Raw genomic sequence first — 22,096 nt, 5'->3', positions numbered from 1 at the left:
TTCCCAGTCTGCAGTGGTCGGTAACTATCAAAAGTGGTACAAGGACAGAGAAGTGGTGAATCTGCCACCATGGGCGGCCAAGGTTCATTGATGCACATGAGGGTGAAGGCTGGCCCACGTGGTCAAATCCAACATACAAGCTACTGTAGCTCAAATAGCTGAAAAAGTTAATGCTTATTCTGAGAGAAAGGTGTCAGAACACACAGTGCATCGCAGTTTGTTGCGTATGGAGCTGCGTAGCCGCAGACCAGTCAGGGTGCCCATGCCGACCCCTGCTGAAAGCACCTACAATGGGCACGAGTGCATAAGAACTGGACCACGGAGCAATGGAAGAAGGTGGCCTGGTCTGATTAATCTTTTACATCACGTGGATGACTGGGTGCATTGCTTACCGGGAGAACACATGGAACCTGGATAGCTCTATGGAGGCCCCACCTCGAAACTTACAGGACTTAAATGATCTGCTGCCTTCGTCTTGGTGCCAGATACCAGAGCACACCTTCAGAGGCCTAGGGGAAGTCCATGCCTCAACGGGTCAGGGCTGTTTTGGCAACCAAAAAGGGGACCTACACAATAATAGGCAGGTGGTCATGTTATGGCTGATCGGTGTACATTATAGAATAGAACTTTCACTCCCTCGTACTTATCAGCTATGTGTAAAATTTCTGGAAGGGAAGTCTGATCGCAATTCTGCCCCAGGGAAGTTAAGATCTGGATTTATTTATTTTATACCAATAAAGTATTTACAATATACAATGTATTGCCTGTTAGGTTCACTTGTTTACAGAACTATAAAGCAACTGCTCTAAAATTGTCTGCAGAATATGACTTATAGCAATGCTTTAATTTTCAGTAACTTTTTGTTAAATTTTCTTTTACAGACCAAACTGTGAACCCTTGAGCAGCAGGAAGATGACATCGCTGTCCATGAATACTGAATAATCGAGCATGATTTATGCTGCAAACGTTCCAGGTATCTGGTAGCATTTGTTTTCTGAAGTGCGCGTATGACTTCACTCTTCCTTGTCCTCGTGTGCGCTCCTGTTTTTATATATCGCATTGCCGTGGGAGTGCTGGGGCGCGGCCGCGTGTGTGTGTATGTGTGTAATATTATATATATATATATATATATTATTCATTCTGTACAAATGTGAGAATAATGAATAATGGTGTATTAGTCTAATTGGCTGAATGAGTTGATTATTTTCATTGTCCTAGATTATGCATATTCTTAAAATGCTGCCTGATGAGGCTAGTTAAGGACATGGTTGTAAGAATCTTTGCTCTGTATGTTTTTGGATCCCGAACACTCACTCCGGAGAGCTGCAAAGTAGATAATGTTTTTTAAGAACATACAATAGTTGGATGGTGTTGGGAGTTAATGGCTTTAAATTTTTTTTCCCCTCGCTACGTCTTGCATTATCCAATCATAAGTTTTACGCTCCAAAAATTTGTTCCCTGTTTCAGCAGTCTAGCTTTTAAGATACTTTTCCGCAGTCTAACATGTTTGAATTATTCTGACGTGTGCACTTTGCTTCTCTAGGTGCTGGTCTTAAATCCAGATATACATTCCATGTGGCGTGAACTCAACCGGAGATTTAAAGGATGAATGAAGTTACAGTACCTTCCAAAATGCGCAAGGGGCTGCAAAAGGACCCCGACCTAGCAGATCTGTTCTGTAATGATGATCCAGAGAAAGTATTTGTGGATCTACATGAAATTGGACATGGAAGCTTTGGTGCAGTTTATTTTGTAAGAACCTGTTACTTTTTTGAAACAAAAAATATTGCAGTTTCTAAAATGGGATGATCCTCAATCCTAACTCTTGCAGTACATACAATATATAATTAATTTTCTTTTCCTGCTCGCATACGTAAAAACATGGAAATAACGGATATTTGTGTGAAAACTGCATAAAACATCCTGGAAAAAATATCCATGGTTGTCTATTTTTTTAAAAAGAAATTATATTTTGTTTGGGCGAGGGGTGGGGGTTGTTAAATTGAAACATCATACTGCCTTAAATAAGATCCAGGTCTGGACAATTGATCTGTAAAGATTCCAAGTTTAAAAACCTGGGTTTTGCATACGTAGACCCCATATCATCCTAAAACATGACATATCTATGTATGTGAAATAATTTGAGAATGTTATTTTCTTCCTTAGCAACACTATAATGGATAAAACTATGGAATTTTTCTTTCTTTGCCCACTTTTTTGTAATGTTTTTCTTCACACTAAATAATATTATATGGATGAGAATAGTTTCAGAAGAAACTCTTAATTGTAACAATATATGGTTTGTGTGGGTACACTCAACGAGAGAGCGAGAAAGTATAGTTGCACAAAGACAAAAATGTTGAAACCCCTTTCATCCTTAATTGTAAAATAAATGTCAATATATAGATCTTCATCTGACTAATTATCCTTTTATTTAAATCTGTCACTGTCTTTAATATGTAGGCTACTAATGTTGGGACCAGTGAAGTGGTGGCCATTAAGAAAATGTCCTACAGCGGGAAGCAGATGAATGAGGTACGCTACTTTGCTCTTTGAATGTTATGCAGAACTAGATTTTATTTATGGCGATACAGCAGGCTGTTTTTATTTTTCTTTTCATACAGAAATGGCAGGATATAATCAAGGAAGTAAAGTTTCTAAAACAGCTGAAACACCCCAATATCATCGATTACAAAGGATGCTATTTGAAAGAACATACAGCATGGGTGAGTACAATCCCTGAGCAGGATTATGTCATCCCGCAGCCCACGGAATAGTACCAGAGACCCAAACGACAGGAACTATGATCGTTGGAAGGTAGTATATATCTTCTCCCTGTCGTTGACTCCTTTTACTGCTGGAAGAGAAGTCGTGATGTCCTGAGAAACTGCACTCTTGGGATTCAATGCCATGCAACCTAAAAGACACTTTAGTTCCCCTGATTAACTAAAACTGTATTGAAAGCTGTATATCAGATGGAGTTGTTTTTGCGATCATTGCCTTGTAAATGTTTAAAAAATATATGGAGTAGAGTGTCGGTCTTATTTTCAGTACTCTCCCTCTGCTGTGAAGCAATCCCCTGTTTTCCTGTGATAAAACAATCTGATGTACTATTCTCTTCTCACTTCTTGCTTGAGATACACTGTCCTTGGTAAACTTTTTGTTAGACCGCTGTTTGTGACCAATATAAGCATTGTACTGCCCTTGGTACATTTGTTTTCCTACAAATTTTTTTTGTTTTTTTTACTTTTTGCAGCTGGTCATGGAATACTGCCTGGGGTCTGCTTCAGATTTGCTAGAGGGTAAGATATTTATTATGTAAGTCTATGATGGGTTTTTAAAATGCAACCACATACAATGTAAACATTAATGTAAGTATTGCGTTGTTGTAATTTGTTAACCTTAGAGAAGGACTGTAATCTTTGTAGAATGGTGCAGCTCCAGTGCTGCAGTATATTGCCCCTTCTAGCTGCTTTTGGCACCAGTTCTGTAGTGGGATTCTCTGACCTGCTGGAAACCTCATGTGACACGTAGGGCAGATTATACCTAACTATACATCTACACTATATATTTTCTTTGTTTTTTCTATTATTATTTTGGATTTCTACCGAATGGAACACATGAGCGCCCCCTAGTGTACCTTGGCCTAACCTCATGTGAGCCAGTGTATACCTAGATGCCTTGGGAAACATCCGAGATATTAATTTCCTGGCGTTTATTTTTACAGAATGCTCCAAAAGAGGTTATGGTGGAGCATCACCCATCCTTTAAATAAAACACTCCTTTTGATACAGGGTTATTCATTTGATTATCCAGTCAAGAATTTAACATTTGGAATCCGTGCAACTTTTCCAAAAAGGTTTGCGTAGTTTATAAAGGGCGTACCTGGCCAATTCCTTTGCTGAAGGGTCTATACATAGTTCAGTTGCTGAGAGAAAATAAACTATGCATTATGCAGGGCCCACTTGGGTTTGCTTTCGGATAACCTCTTTTGGGACAGCCCTTCATAATGTCTGATGAAGTTGGTAAGATGAATTGTTATAGTTCAGTGTAGTGAATACTCTTTCATGAGTCTGTACTTCTTAATAGCAAATGCAACAGAAAGATTTACTGATCAAGTAACTTGTTTGTCTCGTTGGCAAAGTACCCCATTTTAAGGTAACAATGGTGTGGTCGCTTATTGTCAATTTTCCCTGTTTTTAGGCATAATTAAAGTGGGCATTTTTATTAGCAGTCTTTAGCTGCAGTAGAAGTAAAATGCTCTGTATGAGAACATGGACCTTTCCGAGCATGTAATTTATGCCTGTAGCTTCGGCACAAATTATAGGTTTGTTTCATAGATGCCACGAAGGTCTTTTGAAGATCTGTGTGACATTGCAAATTACTTTTTCCCGTTTTGTGTATTTATTTTTTGTTAATGCAATTGTTGTTGTGTGGATTGGCCGTTGGTAACTTTGCAAAATGGCACCCAGCATAAAATTATAAGATTTGTATCATCACACTAGGGGAATATTTATTAATTCTTTAAATACTATTTCATGGCATATGAATGGGACACGAGCCTGAAGCCACAAGGCTAACAGTTGGTGTCATTTAACTGTCAAATTGAATAAACACATATTACATGGTGTTTTAGCACAAATATTGGACTAGAGTATTGATAAGCAAAAGTGAGTTTGAGAGCAGATTTTTCTGTGATCAAGCAGATACCTACTATAAGTCTAGATCTCGAGCAGTAAAGAGAGCGATCGACCACAATTCTAGCCAAATCCTTCTAGATGCAATGTATTAGTAGTTACATTTGAAGACCCCGATGTCATTTAGTCTGTACTGAACGTGGTCCTCTGCAGCGGCATTGTGTGATCCCACACAATGGATGTCCAGCTGGTTACTTAAAACAGATCTGCCGGTTTCCCCAAACCCCACATTTTACACTTATGTTAATAATGTAAGCCTAAATAATTGTGTTTCCAGATAAAAATAAGCCATACCTGTTAAAAAGCCACCTCATGTGTATACTATGGGAAGATATCCCTTCACTTCCTTGTTTCAGGATTTGTATTTATCTTTCTTCCCCATTAAGTTGCTGATTGTTGTTGGCTGGTTCAGGCCAATGGATTAGTGGCTCTGCCACTCTTGAGACATCGACAAATCCGTGTGGTTGGCTTTTAAATTAAATATCTCCACAATTGAGGATTTTTCACTTGAGGGAGAGTTTTGATTTCTACTCCCTTACTACACTATTCATCGCAGAGGGCCACCGATAATACAGAAGTTTTACGTTATTGAGAGGGCCGTGGATAAGGTATAAGACAAGACCAAGGACCAAGTTAAGTTAGGATTTTGATGGGCAGAATGGTTCTTATATGCAATTCTATGTTTTTGTAGTAGTCCTGGCCACTCCATATCTGCATGAGGGGGTGATATATGCATCAGAACACTGTAAACATTAGTAGTTTTAAAATGCTGGTTGAATTAAATACGTTTTTTTTTTTTTGTTAATTTATTCATACATTGCTTATATCCATAGATATATAGTAATATTTTTTTTGCTTTTCTGCACAGTTCACAAAAAACCACTTCAGGAAGTAGAGATAGCTGCCGTTACCCATGGTGCCTTGCAGGGGCTGGCCTATCTGCATTCCCACAATATGATTCACAGGTAAATACATTCTTTACGTACTATCATAGCAATTCTTTTCCACTGCAGCCATTGCCTATGTATAGAGAAAACCTTTACACAGGTGTGTTAAGAATGTTGCTACCCAACCACATACCTGGGAACTCTTTTGGTTTGACCCGGAGATTGCCAGGTGAGGGCTGTATCTCCGGGTCAAGACCCGAATCCTCCAGGTCGCGGGGGCAGGGTCTTGACACGCCCCGCTTCCCGCCTGTTTTGCCTTTAATTGGTGGTGTTTTTTGCCGCCGCCAGCGGGACCACCCACCAACGCCAGCGGCAGTCCTGGCCGCGTCCCACAAGGGAAGGCTCCGGGTAGCCGGAGCCCAGAAGTTCCCAGGTATGCCCAACTACTATCAACTAAGAAATATGAATATTTGGGGGGAAAATTGGGAGTAGCTAGAGACAGGGTTCCTCTTCTGTGGTTGGAATCTCACAAAAACGAATCACTGTTTTGGGTCTATTCTGCACTAGAACTCTGATTTCTCCACGCCTGTATTACATTGTCTTGGTTTCTGTCATCAGTTATTTTGTCTCAGTTTTTACATTCTTAGCTTTAAATGCTTTGAGAACACCATCGTCCATTAGGCATTCATATCCAACATCTTTAAGGAAGTTATACCCAACGATTGAGGACAGTTAGCTTTATTTTATGTGTCTTCTTCCGCCTATTGGCATATTTTTTCTTCCAGTTGTTGTGTTTGAAGAGACCAGCCGTCAAAGTCAGAGTTGGTTTTTGCTGTTCACCGTGTGTGTCAGTTTTGATTTTCTGTGACACATGTTTTTTGGTACAAGAGGATAGTCTGTGGGCTAGGATGCCCTTTGGCTGTAAGGGGCTGTATCTTGAGGTGCTTACACTTGACCTGCAAATTCTACTTATGCATGCCTGACTTGGTCTTTTAACACATCACTGAAAAACATTCTTCCATCTTCGGACTCTCTTATCACTATTTTATCATTAAAATCTTTAAAAAATGCCACCAACCTATCACAAGATAACTTGTCCTCTAATGCTTCATGTGAAGAACAGGCATGGAACGTTCAGATTTCATTGGAGGCGGATATAAAAATGAGTTGGACATTATCATTATTTTAAGTTCAGGCACGTCTTTCTTGCAGTCTTGGACTTGATTAGGGAGTAAAGTTGTAGGATTTTCTTCAACATTGTTCAACTGTTTACAACAACATTTCTGTCACGGAATAAGGCAGGATGAAATACTGATTACTCCGAGAAGCTGTTGGATAAATGGAACAGCCTCCCATCAGAGGTAGTAGAGGCTAATACAGTGAGGGAATTAAAATATACACGCAGTAGGCATACCGTTATCCTGAATCTAAGACAAGACCGCGGCCTGAATACTATTACTCAAGATGTTACTATTTATCCGCCCCCCTCCAGCTGTAGGTAAAATATATCAAATTGACAATGCTTAGATCTCTACTGCAGCACGAGAGCTGAAACCTTCAATGGATGAAGTGACTAAATGATGTTGACTGTTAACATCTGGATAACATGAGCCGTTTTAATCCGTTAAAAATATTTATACGAAGCATGGACGCTTTGATGTTTCTGTTGTCGTGATGGCATCTGAGAGCCTTAAACACTACATATAAGTCTAAGTAACTTGATAGCTATACAGTAGGTATGACTACAACCCCCTCTAGTGGAAGTTCTTCTTTTATATTGATCTTCTTGGAATACTCATTAGACTATTGGTTCATCTTATATCTTAAATCAAACATTTTGCCAAAACTATGTACATATTTCAGCTGTCTTTAAAACGTTGTGTGTCATTAGCTTAAAAAATCTCTATGCGTAATTTTCTCCTTTCTTTTATTTTAGGGACGTTAAAGCTGGAAATATTTTGCTTACTGAGCCAGGTCAGGTCAAACTTGCAGATTTTGGATCTGCCTCAATAGCGTCGCCCGCCAATTCCTTCGTTGGAACTCCTTACTGGTATATTGATTTCTGTACTTTTTATAAAAGCTTGCATGGCATACCTGTCGCTGTGGCATAAGCTTTCTCTACACTCATGTCTTATAGACACTCTTAACGTGTGTGTTTTTGTGATTATGTGACCCTGAAAATGTTACCATGTCTGTGCTGCAATTGCTGGTGGATGGTCCACCCCAGACCTTGGTTATGAGCCTTTTGATTGATTCGCATCCCCCGCCCCCCAGCGCCACATTCCCCATATAAAGTTCTCTAAATGCTTTTATGGACAGCTGCTTTAGTGACGTCTATTTGTGTTATAGTCTATTTAGGTTCCTACTTCTATTATCCAAAGACCTGTGTCTTGGATTGTAAGTTACGCACAGAAGGTCTGCATTTGTATGCATTATCATAGGGGGCAGGGACACAAGATTAGTTATAGTGAGATTCGGGCTGTTGGAATGATATTTGGGTGGCATGCTAACACTTTAAGATGAGAAAAATCTCAATGTATTCTTCATGGTAAAACATTTTCCAAATAAAATAAAATTAGTATCACATCACTGCATGTTCCTTTTCACCAGGATGGCCCCAGAAGTTATCCTAGCCATGGACGAGGGGCAGTATGAAGGGAAAGTGGATATTTGGTCCCTTGGTATTACATGTATTGAGTTAGGTAAGTTGTAATGCATAAGTTATTTTTCCTTTTTTTTTTCTTTTTGGTAGGCTTACTTTTGTAGATTTTCCTATTTTATGAATGGTCCTCATTGATTTCCTTTTCTTACCAGATCTGTAGAGGAGATCCAGATAAGATGCTCTGAAGTCAATGTGATAGACTTTTCAAAGAAAAAATATAATAAATATATATATATATATATATATATATATATATATATATATATATATATATATATATATATATAATCATCCTGATTGGCGTGATAGATGCATTTTCTTTAAATATGGTAGTATATTCTCTTCCAAGGAATCCAAAGTTAAAGGTTTACTCAGCGGTGCAGCTTTTGACAGTAACTGGGCATCTACGTAGAAGCCTGATTCAAATTTTTATTGGATACCTGCTAAAACTCATGGATGATTAGGGTATTTTTTTTTTTTTTTTTTTAGGATGGTTCTACAAATGTGCTTTAGATGCAATACTATGTCTAGCATACCCATATTTTACAGTGGAGGAACAGAAAATAAGCTTGGTTATTTACCATTAATAAGGATATACTTGGTAGAGTTCCTGATTTTATTTTTTGGTGCCTGGCATAATGACAGCTTTCATGGAATGTCATCCCTCGAATGACCTAAGAGATTAAAATAATTGGATTAGGTTGTATGACGACACTAAAGAGCTCTTAATTTTATCAGCAACACCTTACTGTTACTACATGTGCCTAACTCATCTCACATAAATGTCTCCCACGCAGCTGAAAGGAAGCCTCCCTTATTTAACATGAATGCAATGAGTGCCTTATATCACATAGCCCAGAATGAGTCTCCAACACTACAGTCCAGTGAATGGTAAGCAAAATGTGATCGACCACATCAAATACTGTTAATTGTTAATATTGACGCCAAACTGTATACAAAATGGCAGCAACTCACCTTTTATCGTTACATTATCCTTGGATGTTGGTATTTATTTGAAGCGTCACTGTCTTCAGTAGTACATTCTTTGATGCCATTACTAGCCGAAGACGTTTGACCGCTGCCAATGGGAGCTGGAAATTGTCTATGCCAGATGCAGGGAGAATTCTGTGTACAGATATAGCGCCTATTTGTTTAAAATGTCTGGAAAAATCGTATTTTTTTTCCCGGCTGTTCCCTTAATTTTTGATTGTCCGTCACTTTAGAAATGCACGTGTAAATCCGTACTTGGTTAGTGCATTTATTGTGATCTATTGGCATGGAATAAGTTTTATTTTAGTAGCAAACAAATTGCAAAATTTTAATAACTTTTTTATAGTTTGAATGGTATTGTGAAAATAAATGTTGTAAGTCTGTACAATTTTGCACTAGCATGTTTTTATTCAGTTGTCGCAGTACTCGTGTTATTCTTCGCTCACTTTGACCTTGTTGTTTCATAAAGTTACTCCCAAACAAGGCAGAACAAAAAAAAACCCTACAATTTAACCTATTATGTCTTAATCAACAGGACAGATCCATTCAGGGGTTTTGTTGACTACTGCTTGCAAAAAATACCTCAGGAACGACCAACGTCGGCAGAATTATTGCGGGTAAATATGATTCTAATTTCTCTTGACAAAGCTTTCTAATAAACCAGTTTCTTTTTCAGGGCAAGTAATACTTTAATGTACTCCTAGATTTGCTGCTTCATGCAGCCAAGAACAAAATCTGTGACTTAAATTAAAATGTATTTTAGGGGCGACGGTATGACCATCCCTTGTGGAAACTTGATGTTTAAAGAATTTAAACAATAAGGTGCTATTTGGAAGACTACTAGTCCATGTAGGATATCAAGTAGTCCTGTCTAGGCTGCCTGTGCCAGATAATATGTCCAATTACCCAGTGCATCTACAGTACAGTGTTACCTTCAGTTACTATATACACAAAGCTCCAATGTATGGTGGCATTGAAGCGCTACAGGCAGAATAATGTAACTTTTTTGCTCCGTGAAGTATTCCATTGGTTGCTGTGGTGATAAAACCAATTTACAAACTTTGTACCAGAATGGGTCTTTCTAAGTAACCCTAGTTTCTAAGTTTAGAACTCCTGGTTTTTGAGAATAACTTCTTTATGTGGTATAAGCATAAGCCAGATAAATGTTATTCTTGGTTTACTAGAAAACCTATCTCTGCAAGATACATTGTTAGGCATGTATCTGAATGTTTTGTCTCCTAATAAGGAAAATGAGTCTTTAAGATGATACCATAGAAGAAAGTGTAGAGTGTTTGTAGGCATCCAGGATATCTGAGATCTCTTCATAGAATGTGAATCACAGTAGCCGTTGTATCTGATGTACATATCCCCCTGAGGATCCTTTAGGATTGAACAGGAGGACTGTAGAAAGAGGCATTAGAGCCAGTTGGCACGCTGCATCTCCTGGCCACCATCGGCTCGCAAGCCTTTTCTCCCCATCTCGGTGAGGCAATCTAATACTGGGAGAACATTTGAATGCTTAGGTATTAGGGGGAATATAGCTCTAAACTTGGAGTTCAAACTTGTGTGAAAATTGAGAGCCTTGGCTGTGATACTCTTTGTACCAATATTAGGTTCTACATTTTAGTAAAATGCAATCATGAACATGCACTTCGAAGATAATGCTCCACACACCCTGCTGTATTTAACTCAAATATAGTGTTAAAACGACATTCCTATTACAGCTAAATTCCTATGCACTCTTATCCTTCCCAAAAGTATTTATTTAAAAGTGTGTGTCTGTCTAATCATATTTTCCATGGACTTTTAATGCTTATGTGACAAAAAAGCAGACCATGAAAGGTTGTTGCCATACACATGTAAGAGTTTCTTAGAGGTGTGTGTGTATAGAAAGAATAAAATCAGATCTTGCAATGGAACAGCACCTTTTCAATAAATGTATCTGTGCATTAATCTGGGCAATTGCCAAAATGTAAACTTTTACAATGTAACTTTTTCTAAATAAAAAAAAAAGCTCATGGAGAAGATACAGTACTATCATATACTCTTAAAAGAGTAATAGATGAAATATTAACAGCTAAAATCAAATAACAAATATACAAATTAGCGTGTGTGTGAAACTGTGGTTTAAAAAGATTTTGGCATGATTCCCTTTGTGTATGTGCTGTGAAACACGTCTTCTTCTGAGCTCCTACTTTGTTCTTTGGTTACCCATGCTGCACACACGGATAATCCATTAACAGGCTCATAGGTTTAAATATTTCTGGGTAGTTGATTCATGTGCCTGGAAATCCCTTTGCTGTCTAGTAAATGTGAAGGTTCATTATAGTTTTATCTTCATGCGAAATGCATGTCAGCATTGAATGCAACTATTGTGCGCTGTTCATTTGGAAAAAAAAATATTTTACACATATGGAAAGGGGTCCAGCTGATTCTATGTTTTATGTCCCTTCTCAGTAAAGAATTATATAAAATGAGCTGGTGGTGGTAGTAGGTGTTTGCATTGTGAGGAACATAGAAACAACATAGTCCCTAGATGGCTGCAGTGCAGTTCCAGGATTTGTCCCAGGCATATTTAAACTGAATTAATAAATTACGCTTGTTTATCACTGAATAATAAAGTGCAAAATGCCATGTGTGAAGTTGAAGAGCAGTCAACAGCCTGGGAGGTTGTTGCTTGAACCATGTACATGGCACTTTGGACCTTGGTACTTTCAGCTTGCAGATGACAAAAAAGTGAGGCACCCTCTGTAGCATTGACCCTTACACTCCAGTGAACTTCTTCACAAAATAGGGACTCTCAAGCTAGCTTATGGTGATAGATTTGGCTTTGTGCATTTTCTCTTGACCATGTAGTTCCTGGGCAGGCTTACTGTATGGAACCCATAGAGACTGTAGTTCAAATGGTTTGGTGTCCTGAAATTCTTGCTCACATGTGGTACTGCACATGTACTAAATGCACATGTTGACTGGTTAAGATGATCCTGTTCTAGTATACCTTTATGTGTGGATATTATTATTAATAATAATAATGATTTTTGAGATAAATATGGACCCTTGATTTACTGCCTACCCTCAGGAAACATTTGGAAGCTGACACTGTTTTGCTGAAATCTGTCAAGTAGCGGCACTTAACTTGCCAAGAAAGTTTAGCTAGTGGGTGTGTAGTATGTAAGTATGTATGAGCCTTCTAACTGTTATTTTTCTAAATTTGGGAAAGTATGGATACAAATTAATCCTTTTCAGTTGATTGGAAAAGGCATAAGTGTCTCCTGCCTAAGAAATAAACCGTTGCTTTACCATAAGTCAACTTATTTCTTGTCCCTGGAAGATCTTACAAAGAAAGCTCTCCCTCATTTGTGCTGCAAAATGATCATGACAGAGATTTCAGTTTTGATGATGAGATGCCAACTGTTTTTTACAAATTTTAGTAGCGCTTACGCCAGGATGCTATTGAGCATGAATTAGTTCTTAAAAGTATAGAGAGAATGATAAGTTCTGCCTTCGTGCCAAACCAATGTGATTGAAAATGTTAAAACCTTCTAAATCTGTGTTCACATCTAGCCTACGTAAGTATTTGTCAACCAAGTGTCTGTTTACTTGTAACTTTGCATACGCCTGTATGAAAAACATTTTTAGATTGTTATATATATTTTTTGACATTTCATGCACATTTTGTTTACTTTACTGAACCCAGAAACTGGGGACATAACTGCCCTTTCATAAAGCTACCCAATAACATGCTCTCATGTATGGTGAGATTCTGACGAATAGTACTTTCTAAGTGCAGGAAATGGCCAGTGTGGTGGAAGTGTCCTACTAACAATTGGTATAACACACTTTTGTCAGTGTTTCCATCTTTAGCCCCAGCATACCAATGTTCTGTGTAGTCTTTCTAAGAGAAACTCTCAGGACAGCCACTTATCCCCTCTCTGCTGTTCCTGTCACCTTGGCTACAGAGCAAATACATGATGGACCACTGCTTACTTTAATACGCCGAGCCAAGGCACAAGGATGAGAGGTAGTAAACGTGTGTAAACTTGTGCATTCGCATAGGCAGAGACATGACACTCCTGACAAATAAGCTTTAAACAACTGAGAGGCATATCTCTCTGAAATGCTTATCTGATTGCACAGAAACTGGGAGGATTTCAAGTTTGTGTTATTGCTTTTCGATATACACTACATCACCAAAAGCATATGGACAAATTAAGTTTTTGTTTCAGCCACACCCATTGCTAACTTGTATATAAAATCTAGCACATAGGCAGCCAACTCCATAGACAAACATTGGCAGTAGAATGAGTGGTACTGAAGAACTTAGTGACTTTAAACATGGCACAGTTATAGGATGCCACCTTTTCCTACAAGTGAGTTTGTGAAACTTCTGCCCTGTTAGATCTGACCCACTCCACTGTAAGTGATATTATTGTGAAGTGGAAGCGTCTAGGAGTAAAGGCTGACCACAGAGCAGTAGCCCATGCACAAACAAAGAGCAGGGTTGCTGAGTGCTTATAAATGTGTTGCGTGTAGCAGCAATCGCTACAGAGTTCCAAACTGCTTCTAGAAGCGCCATCAGCACAAGTACTGTGAGCTGGGAGTCTGATGGACAAATCTGGATTTGGTGGATGGCAGGAGTACGCTACCTACCTAAATGCATGGTTCCTGTTGTACAGTTTGGTGGAGGACGTATAATGGTCTGGGGCTGTGTTTAGTTCCTTAGTTCCAGTGAAGTGTAATGTAAATGGTATAGCATACAAAGACACTTTAGGTAATTTCATGCTTCCAACTTTGTGGCACCAGTTTAGGGAAGGCCCTTTGCTGTCCCAGCATGACTGTGCCCCAGTGTACAAAGCAAGGTCCATAAAGACATGGTTAGAGTGTGGAGGAACAGAGGTGGCCGCACAGAGCCCTGACCTCAACCCCACTGAACACCTTTGGGATAAACTGGAATGGAGATTGCAAGCCAGGCTTTTTCGTCCAATGTAATTGCCTGACCTTACCAGTGCTCTTGTGTCGTAAGTTCCCACATTCCAAAACCTTGTAGCATCAAAAAAGGGGGGGGGCAGGTGTCCACATTCTTTTGCTTATATAGTGTGTGGAAAAAATGTAGATACATTTTGGTATTCAGGCTATTGGCATATATTGTTTTATAAATTATTTTTTATAAAAATGTGTATCTAAACATCTTCCCAATAAAAAACACAATTGAAATGTGTCCAAAAGTGAGGAAATGTATAATTTGTGTTTTTGGTTTGTGTGTTTTTCTTAGAACAAGTATATAGTGTAACATTAAATATAAATAATGCCAATATTGATCTAATTTTAACTTCCAAAATTCATAATACATTACAAAGCACCATACCCGGAAAGTTGCTCCTGTACAAAGGGATCGGCTGGCCCTGAATAATGCATAGTTGAGCTGTCTAGGTGATAAATGAATGTCCCTGATTTTTAAGTATGCATTGTAACTAATTTAGTGATTTGAAACCAAAATAACCCCAACTCCTAATTTAGTGAATATTCCCACATTTCCCTTTTTATTCTTCTCCATAACATTTTTCTTTTTGTCCTTGAATTCCAGCATGAGTTTGTGCGAAGAGAGCGCCCATCACGTGTACTCATAGACCTAATCCAGAGAACAAAAGATGCTGTAAGAGAGCTGGACAATTTACAATATAGGAAAATGAAAAAAATACTTTTCCAAGAGTCCCGAAATGGACCCTTAAATGAATCTCAAGAAGACGATGAGGTAAGGGATTATTGCATAAGTCTAGTTAAGGTTGACTGACACGATCAAATAGGCCTTGCCCCATGGCAAAATGAATGTATTGACTGAGCAGGGGACCTCAATGTCTTTCCACAAATGCAAGAGAGTGTCTTGAAGGGAACCCTTCTTACTGAAAGACAGATTAACTGATTTTAGAGGTATCTTAGTGTCCCAGGAAGCCAACCCCACAAAGAATGCATATTCAAGTACTTTTGTGCGTTCTTCAACCTGCAAGAGAACATATTAACTTGACCCTCCGGATCTACAGCGAAACACCTACTTCATGAGTACATTTAGGTTCCGCTAATCAGCTGCTTAAAGTAGCCAATCAGTGGGAGAAAAGCACTGCCATTGATAAGAGTAGGAAGTTTACACACACACTTACCACTCACCATGCTGTCGGTGAATATACCACGTGTGCGCAGGCGGCATAATAACATGTGGAGCACACATTGTGCCTGTAAAAAAGCTGGGGGGCTAAAGGTAGTGATATAAATCAGGATACATATCTAGCCATCTGCTACTAATTAAATACTTCTGATCAGATTTTACAGGGGAAGGTGAGCAGAAAATGGACATATGTAAAGCATGTGTTTACAGAGGAAAATGTTCTAGTTAAGTTCTCCAAAGTAAAAACCGACAAACCCAATGGTATACACCTAAAGTTATTAAAGGGGCTTTGGAGTGTTCTGGTAATGCTGTAAGCAGACTTATTTAATCAGTTGCTTTTGACAGGAGTATTTTCAGAAGATTGGAAGTTGACACTCTTAGTACCACTTTGCAAAAAGGGTAGCAGGGAAAGACTCTGTCTATAGTTGGGAACTTAATGGAAACTTCCGGAACCCTGACAAACAAGCATTCACGTCTCTAACCGGGACACACTACAAAGTCTCACCCTAATCTGCAAAGAACAAAGCACAGGAAGTAGGAAGGTCTCTGTGAAGGCATAGAATTAAAATTAATTTATTGTGTATCGGCACACAAAGCCTGATGCGTTTCATGCTACATCTAGCCCTTTATCATAGACCTAAACATTTTCTGTCCATTTGCTCTAGTCTAGTGTATATTCAGAGGAAGGTCTTCATCACGGATCAGTACTGGGACTCATACATTATTTATTGGTGATATTACAAAAGGGCTGCGACAAGGTAGACATAAATTGTTTGCCATTTGGCTTTTCACCAGTAAAGTACATTAGCAGGGAATGCAATAAAGTGTCAGAAAAAGCAAGCAGGGTGCTGGGTTGTATAGCAAGAGGCATTAGTAGCAGGAAGAGGGAGAAGGTTCTGCTACTTTACAGGTCAATGGTCAGAGCTCGCCTAGAGCAGTGCTCCTCAATCACAAGGTACACCTAACAATCCAGGGTTTAGGTATTATTTAGGTGTGTCTAATTGTTTTTTCAAATTTGCAACACCTTAAACACCTTAGACACAACTGAATAATACCTAAACCCTGGACTGTTGGGTGTGCCTTGAGGAGAGGGTTGAGGAACACTGACCTAGAATATTGACTATTGGGGACCCGATTTCCACAAGGATATTGACATACTGGAGAGCGTTCAGAGAAGTGCTACTAAAATGAGGTTTGAAACACAAGTTTTAAACACAAGTTCAGGAGGGATGTTTATTTAAAAGGGGAAGAAATGTTAGAATAAGAGATCATAATCTAAGACTAGAGGGTCAGAGGTTAGATGTAACAGAAGGAAGTTTCTAAAAAGGTGATGGAGAAATGGAATGGCCCCCAGCAGAAGCTAATACATGGGATTTAAACATGCATGAGAATAATTATCCCGAATCTAAGACACGACCAAGGACTGGTTAAGGTCTGAGTGTTTAGAGAAGTGGGCACACTAGATGGGCTAAATGGTTCATATCTGCCATCAAATCATGTGGTTTAATTCTTTATCTTGGTGCTGAGCAGAGAGGCAATCCTGTGAATGTTTATTTGGTTAAGTTTCCATTATATGCAACTTTAACAAATGTGTTTTATTTCTTGGGGGAAAAAAAAAAAAAAACTACCCCTTTGTTTGCTCTACTATGGGGAAATAAGACAAGATATATGTATATATGTGCAGCAAGTAACAAATTATATCCTATAGGACAGCGAGCATGGAACCAGTCTTACCAGGAAAATGGACAGTCTTGGCAGCAACCATTCCATCCCAAGTATGTCTGTCAGTACAGGTAGCCAGAGCAGCAGTGTGAACAGCATGCAAGAGGTCATTGATGATGGGAGTCCTGACCTCATCATGATGCAAGGATACAGCTACAGCTATGATTCAACATCTTCCCTTGTTCCTAAAAAGGTAAGTTTTTGTGTGTGTGTGTGTGTGTGTGTGTAAAATGGGCGATGGGAGTAAAAGCATATTGCAACAAGTGGTGTACAAACACATGCCAGTGTAAAGAACTGGCACATTAAAGTACATTCTCAATGGACTCCAATAAAAATGCATGCAGGGGTGTCTATATAAACACAGGACAAGGCCTTGGGCTCAGGCTTACCTTAGGAGCCCACTTGTCCCCTTCAACACCTACATTGTAATACTCCCCCTGTGTATGCACGATGGCTGTACACTGTGTGATGGAGGAGTTACTGTGACTCACTAACTGCAGAATGGTCACACTGGATGGATGTGTGCAGGGCCCTTTATCATTATTAAAGACTGTCCTGAATGCATATATATGTGTGTTTTCAATAAACTACTCCGGGAGTGCACGGAAAATGAATTTCAGTGGGTATTTTATATTTGCATATGTCTGGGGGTGTACTTTGACAGTAATTATTCTATCTTGGGTAAAATGGTTAATAATATTGGTATTTTTTGTTAAATGTTGTGAGTATTAAAGGAAAAGTATACACAAGACTAGGATGAACCCAGTTGAAAGTGAAATTCCATACATTCACCAATTTAAGATTTGACGAGGCATTGGAAGCACCTACTGATGCTTGTTTTAAGAACCAAATGCTTTCAATACTGTTTGTATTTATTGTGTGGAGATGAACTTCAGCAGTGTGATTAACATACTGTAGTCTACGATTATATAATATGTTGTGTGCGATTCTTAATATACCCACATAAAATTACATAGTACATAAAGTTGAAAAAAACGATCCAAAAGAAGGAAAACAAAACCCTAATTAAGCTACTTCGAATCCTGTCTTTAGGGGGGGAAATTCTTGACTCCAAAAGGCAATCAGATGTCTCCTGAAACAAGAAGCTCTAAAATATTAATTCTATTTATAGCCCTGTATGTCATGTCTTTCTAAAAACATATCCAGACCCCTTTTGAAGGTATCTAATGTATTGGATAACACCACCTCCCTTGGCAGTGAATTCCACACCTTTATTGTCCTTACTGTAAAGAATCCCTTCCTTTGTCTATGAAATGTCCGCTCTTCCAGTCTTGGAGGGTGACCTCTTATTCTTTGTACATTTCTGTTAATGAACAGGTCACTGAAGAGCTCTTTATATTGGCCCTGCATATATTTATATAATGTTATCATATCCCCTCTAAGATGCCGTTTTTCTGGTGTATATATATATTTTTATTTTTTTTTTATTGTTTTTAGTCTCTCCATAACTATTATCATCCAATCCCCTTATTAATTTTGTAGCCCTCATTTGGACTTTTTCTAGTTCCATGATGTCCTTAAAAAGGACCAGAGCCCAGAATTGTACCGCATATTCAAGGTGAGGTCTTGAGGCAAGATCATATCCTCCTTCCGTGAATAGATACCTCTTTTTATGCATGCCAAAACCGTATTGGCCCTCACAGCTGCTTGCTGGCATTGCGCACTGTTGCCAAGTCTACGGTTATTCTTAAGTCCTTCTCATTGGTAGTTTTCCCCAGGGATATTCCATTCATAGTATAGGTTGCATTGTTGTTGTTCTTTGCCATAATGCATAACTTTGCATTTATCTATGTTGAACCTCCAACATAATCGAGACATTTTTAAATGCACTAGCCCATAGTTACCTCCAACTATTTACCCTTTAATAGACCATTATAAAGATTGCGTGGCAACCAAGTCCTCAAGAAATCTATCACATGGGGTGGGGCCTTGGGGTGTAAAAAATTATATATATAAATATAATATATATACTTTGCCTCTATTCAAGTAGGCATATACCAATGAGAAATTTACCTAGTGGGGTTCCTTGGTATTGGTAATAGAATATGAAAGAGTCTGGTTCCAGGTTGTGTGACCCAATATATGTCAATTCAACCCTGAAAGTTAGGGGCACTGGGGATCCCCATGTATTGGTAATTGTATTTTTGGGGTGAATGAGTATATGCACACCAAAGTAAGGGGAAGTTGCCTTGTGAAAACAAAGACTGGGCCGTTATTGGCCCCAAGGCAAAGATGACTGTATACTAGTAATCTCCAGGACACGCTCAATAGACTTTATCTTAGACAGGATATTGCATCACCTGAGATACATAGAAAATAAAAGCCTCCAAAAGGTCCATGTTCTCCAAAATGAATTTATGGTAGAGCATTATACGTTCATGCCGATGCCATTAAGCCTACCCTGTGTATACTTTTACCTTTTACTTGCATTCTCTACAGACCTCACCCTTGCCACAAAAGCTCACGTTTGTCAGTATGTGCACCTGCTGAGCATACAAGAAACCTTAGGTTCTAGAATCCCAGATACAGGCACCAGAGACCCAAGATGGTAGTTCTGTTGCTGTGTTGTGTGGTAAGGAGGAGTATCAGACATTGGCCTTTTGGATATCATTCCCAGAATCCTTGGGCTCTCCTTAGGAAGCATCATCATTGATCTGTCAAGACATGAAGAATGTCACCCTAATCTTTAATCCAAGGTATTAAATGTATCAAACTGGGAGGAGGGTTCTCCCAGCAATATGGCAGCAATATGTGTACTTTATATAATTTTTATATCCATATGTGTGTAAAATATTCGGTGCTCGCACTGTCTCTTTAAAAAGAAAATGTACTGAGCCCTCGTTAGCGGGGCTGGAATGTGCTAGAACTGAGCAGGGTCTGGAGTAGCGATCGCTCAGCATCTGCTGGAACCGAGGCGCAGCGGCGGCGGCCACGGCATCCGCTACACCTGCAGCTAGTCTGCACGGACATGGGCCGGCCCTGTGCATCAGACCTATAGCCACCCCAAAAAAAAGGCAGCAGCTCGACGAGGGGAGGAGACTGCAAAACCAAACCCCCAAAAATATAGCATCAAAAAGAGACAAAAGGAAGAAGGGGTGGAGGGGTGGCCAGGAGCCACCCGGCTCTGCAAAGAGGAAGGAGAAAAAAAAGGAGGGAAGCATTCAGCTGAATGGACCAGAGGGGCTTTTTTTTCTTCATTTTTTTTTATTCTCTGGATGCTATATCGGGAAAAGGGGGAGGAAGAAACCCAGAGAGTTCCATAAATGGGTGCAATATATTTTTTTAATCCAGCAGGTGTTTTGCCATTGCTGGCTGCCAGGCTCGTGTGTGTGTTTGTGCGTGTAGCTGCAGCCGGCCTGATTTCTGTGTAGCAATTGGGTTATTTAGTGTGTGTGTGTGTGTGTGTGTGTGTGTGTGTGTGTACGTGTGGGATATAAATAAATATATCTACATAGATTCCCTCCCCATCCCCTCCTCCTCTTCTTCTTCCTCCTCCTCCTCCGGCTGGATGGGATTGTGGAGGTAGGGAAGCTGCCTGGACCCACACAAGCATCTCTTTAAAGGATCAGCTGACCCCGCCAAGCTCCAGCTGCAATGGGCTGCTTCTGCTTCTCCTCCCCGACGCCCGGTGGGAGCTGCAGGGACTGAACCCGCCTGGACCATACAATACATTATTGGGGGGTTTTTTTGGTTTTTTTTTTTTAACGCTTTTTTTTTAATATACATTTTTTTTTTCCACGCGTTAAAAGAAAATCTGGGGGAAAAACGGAGAAAAGGGGAGTGAGACAGCGGGAGAGACGAGCAGGGGGGAGGGAGGGGGGAATCACGTTAAACTATGCATCTCATACAGCCGTGCTGGCGCGGATGGAGGGCTGAGAGAGAGGCAGCCGGGGCTACACGCCACTTCTTTCTCCTGCTTTTCACCCCTTCCTGCAGGATCATGCATTCATAAGGGATGAGGCGGACCACAGGGATCCCAGGCCTGAGCTGCGGCCTACCCAGTCAGTGCAAAGTCAGGCACTTCATTACCGGACCCGCGAGCGATTCGCTACAATCAAATCAGCATCTTTGGTAAGCAAACGTCTTTATGCCTTTTTTTCTCCCCCTTTTTTTCTTCTTCTCCTTCTTCCATCCTTTCACCCATTCCTCCCCTCACCCCACCCCCCACCTCTTCTTGCTGCTGCACCTTCCCCTCACCTCATCCTGGCACCCTCAACCCCATCACCCCTCCCTCCATAAAAAAAAGGAGATTTGCATCTCTTGGTTACCCTCCCCCGTCCCCTATCTGTCGTTCATGTTTTAATGTTTGTTGGCATAGCAACCAGGGCTTGCAAAGGAGGAATTCTAGCCCTGTGCATGGAATACAAAAATCCCCTGATATTGTATTTTTTTTATTTTTTATTTTTTTTTTATGCATGCCCCTGTGTGCAATCTGACATAGAGGTATTCAGGGAATGGTTGATTTGTGAGCATACTGCAATATTAAATGGAAGCTGGGCAGGGAGACATCTCGGGGAAGATGGATCTCTTTGTGTGTTTTTTTTTATATCACCTGTGTGTATCAGTGCCCTCTGTTATACCTTTTCATCTGTGTGTATCTACGGCTTCTTAATGATGGGTGTTGAGTTTTGCATTGGTTGACCCTCCCTGACTGGTTAGGGGTGGTGTATGTCTAGCATATTGAAGGTATATGAAGACATACATGTATGTGTTGTGATGACACGGGATAATGGCTTTCTCCTTGCTGCTGTTACAGGCTGTGCCATATCTTATTTGCGAGGTCAGTGGTGTTTGCAAAAATACAACGTGCATATTCATAAAGGAATCGTTTTCCGAATCCTCCAGATTTTCCCTCCAAGCTAACTGGGTGTCCTTGCAAAGAAAAAAAAAAAAGGGGGCATGTGTCACACCCCTTCACCGGCTCCCTTCCCTCCCATTTGTTATATGTATAAAAAAT

The 22,096-nt window shown here is 39.7% G+C and overlaps 1 protein-coding gene across 1 annotated transcript; it reads left to right on the top strand.

Moving 5' to 3' along the window:
• Window positions 1-1,626: 1,626 nt before the first annotated feature.
• On the top strand, window positions 1,627-21,378 carry LOC149302906 (serine/threonine-protein kinase TAO3-like). Its single transcript, XM_089481695.1, has 12 exons — window positions 1,627-1,752; window positions 2,464-2,535; window positions 2,625-2,726; window positions 3,257-3,302; window positions 5,566-5,662; window positions 7,521-7,634; window positions 8,195-8,286; window positions 9,044-9,137; window positions 9,772-9,853; window positions 14,821-14,988; window positions 17,105-17,311; window positions 21,076-21,378. The coding sequence occupies exons 1-12, from the start codon at window positions 1,633-1,635 to the stop codon at window positions 21,376-21,378; spliced, it is 1,497 nt and encodes a 498-aa protein (XP_089337821.1). The 5' UTR covers window positions 1,627-1,632.
• Window positions 21,379-22,096: the final 718 nt, after the last annotated feature.

Source organism: Sceloporus occidentalis, unplaced genomic scaffold, assembly GCF_023333645.1.
Source record: "Sceloporus occidentalis isolate IW3139 unplaced genomic scaffold, rSceOcc1.0.p SCAF_16, whole genome shotgun sequence".
NCBI lineage: Eukaryota > Metazoa > Chordata > Lepidosauria > Squamata > Phrynosomatidae > Sceloporus > Sceloporus occidentalis.
Note: the sequence above shows the minus strand (reverse complement) of the source record. Positions and strands in the feature narration are given on the sequence as shown.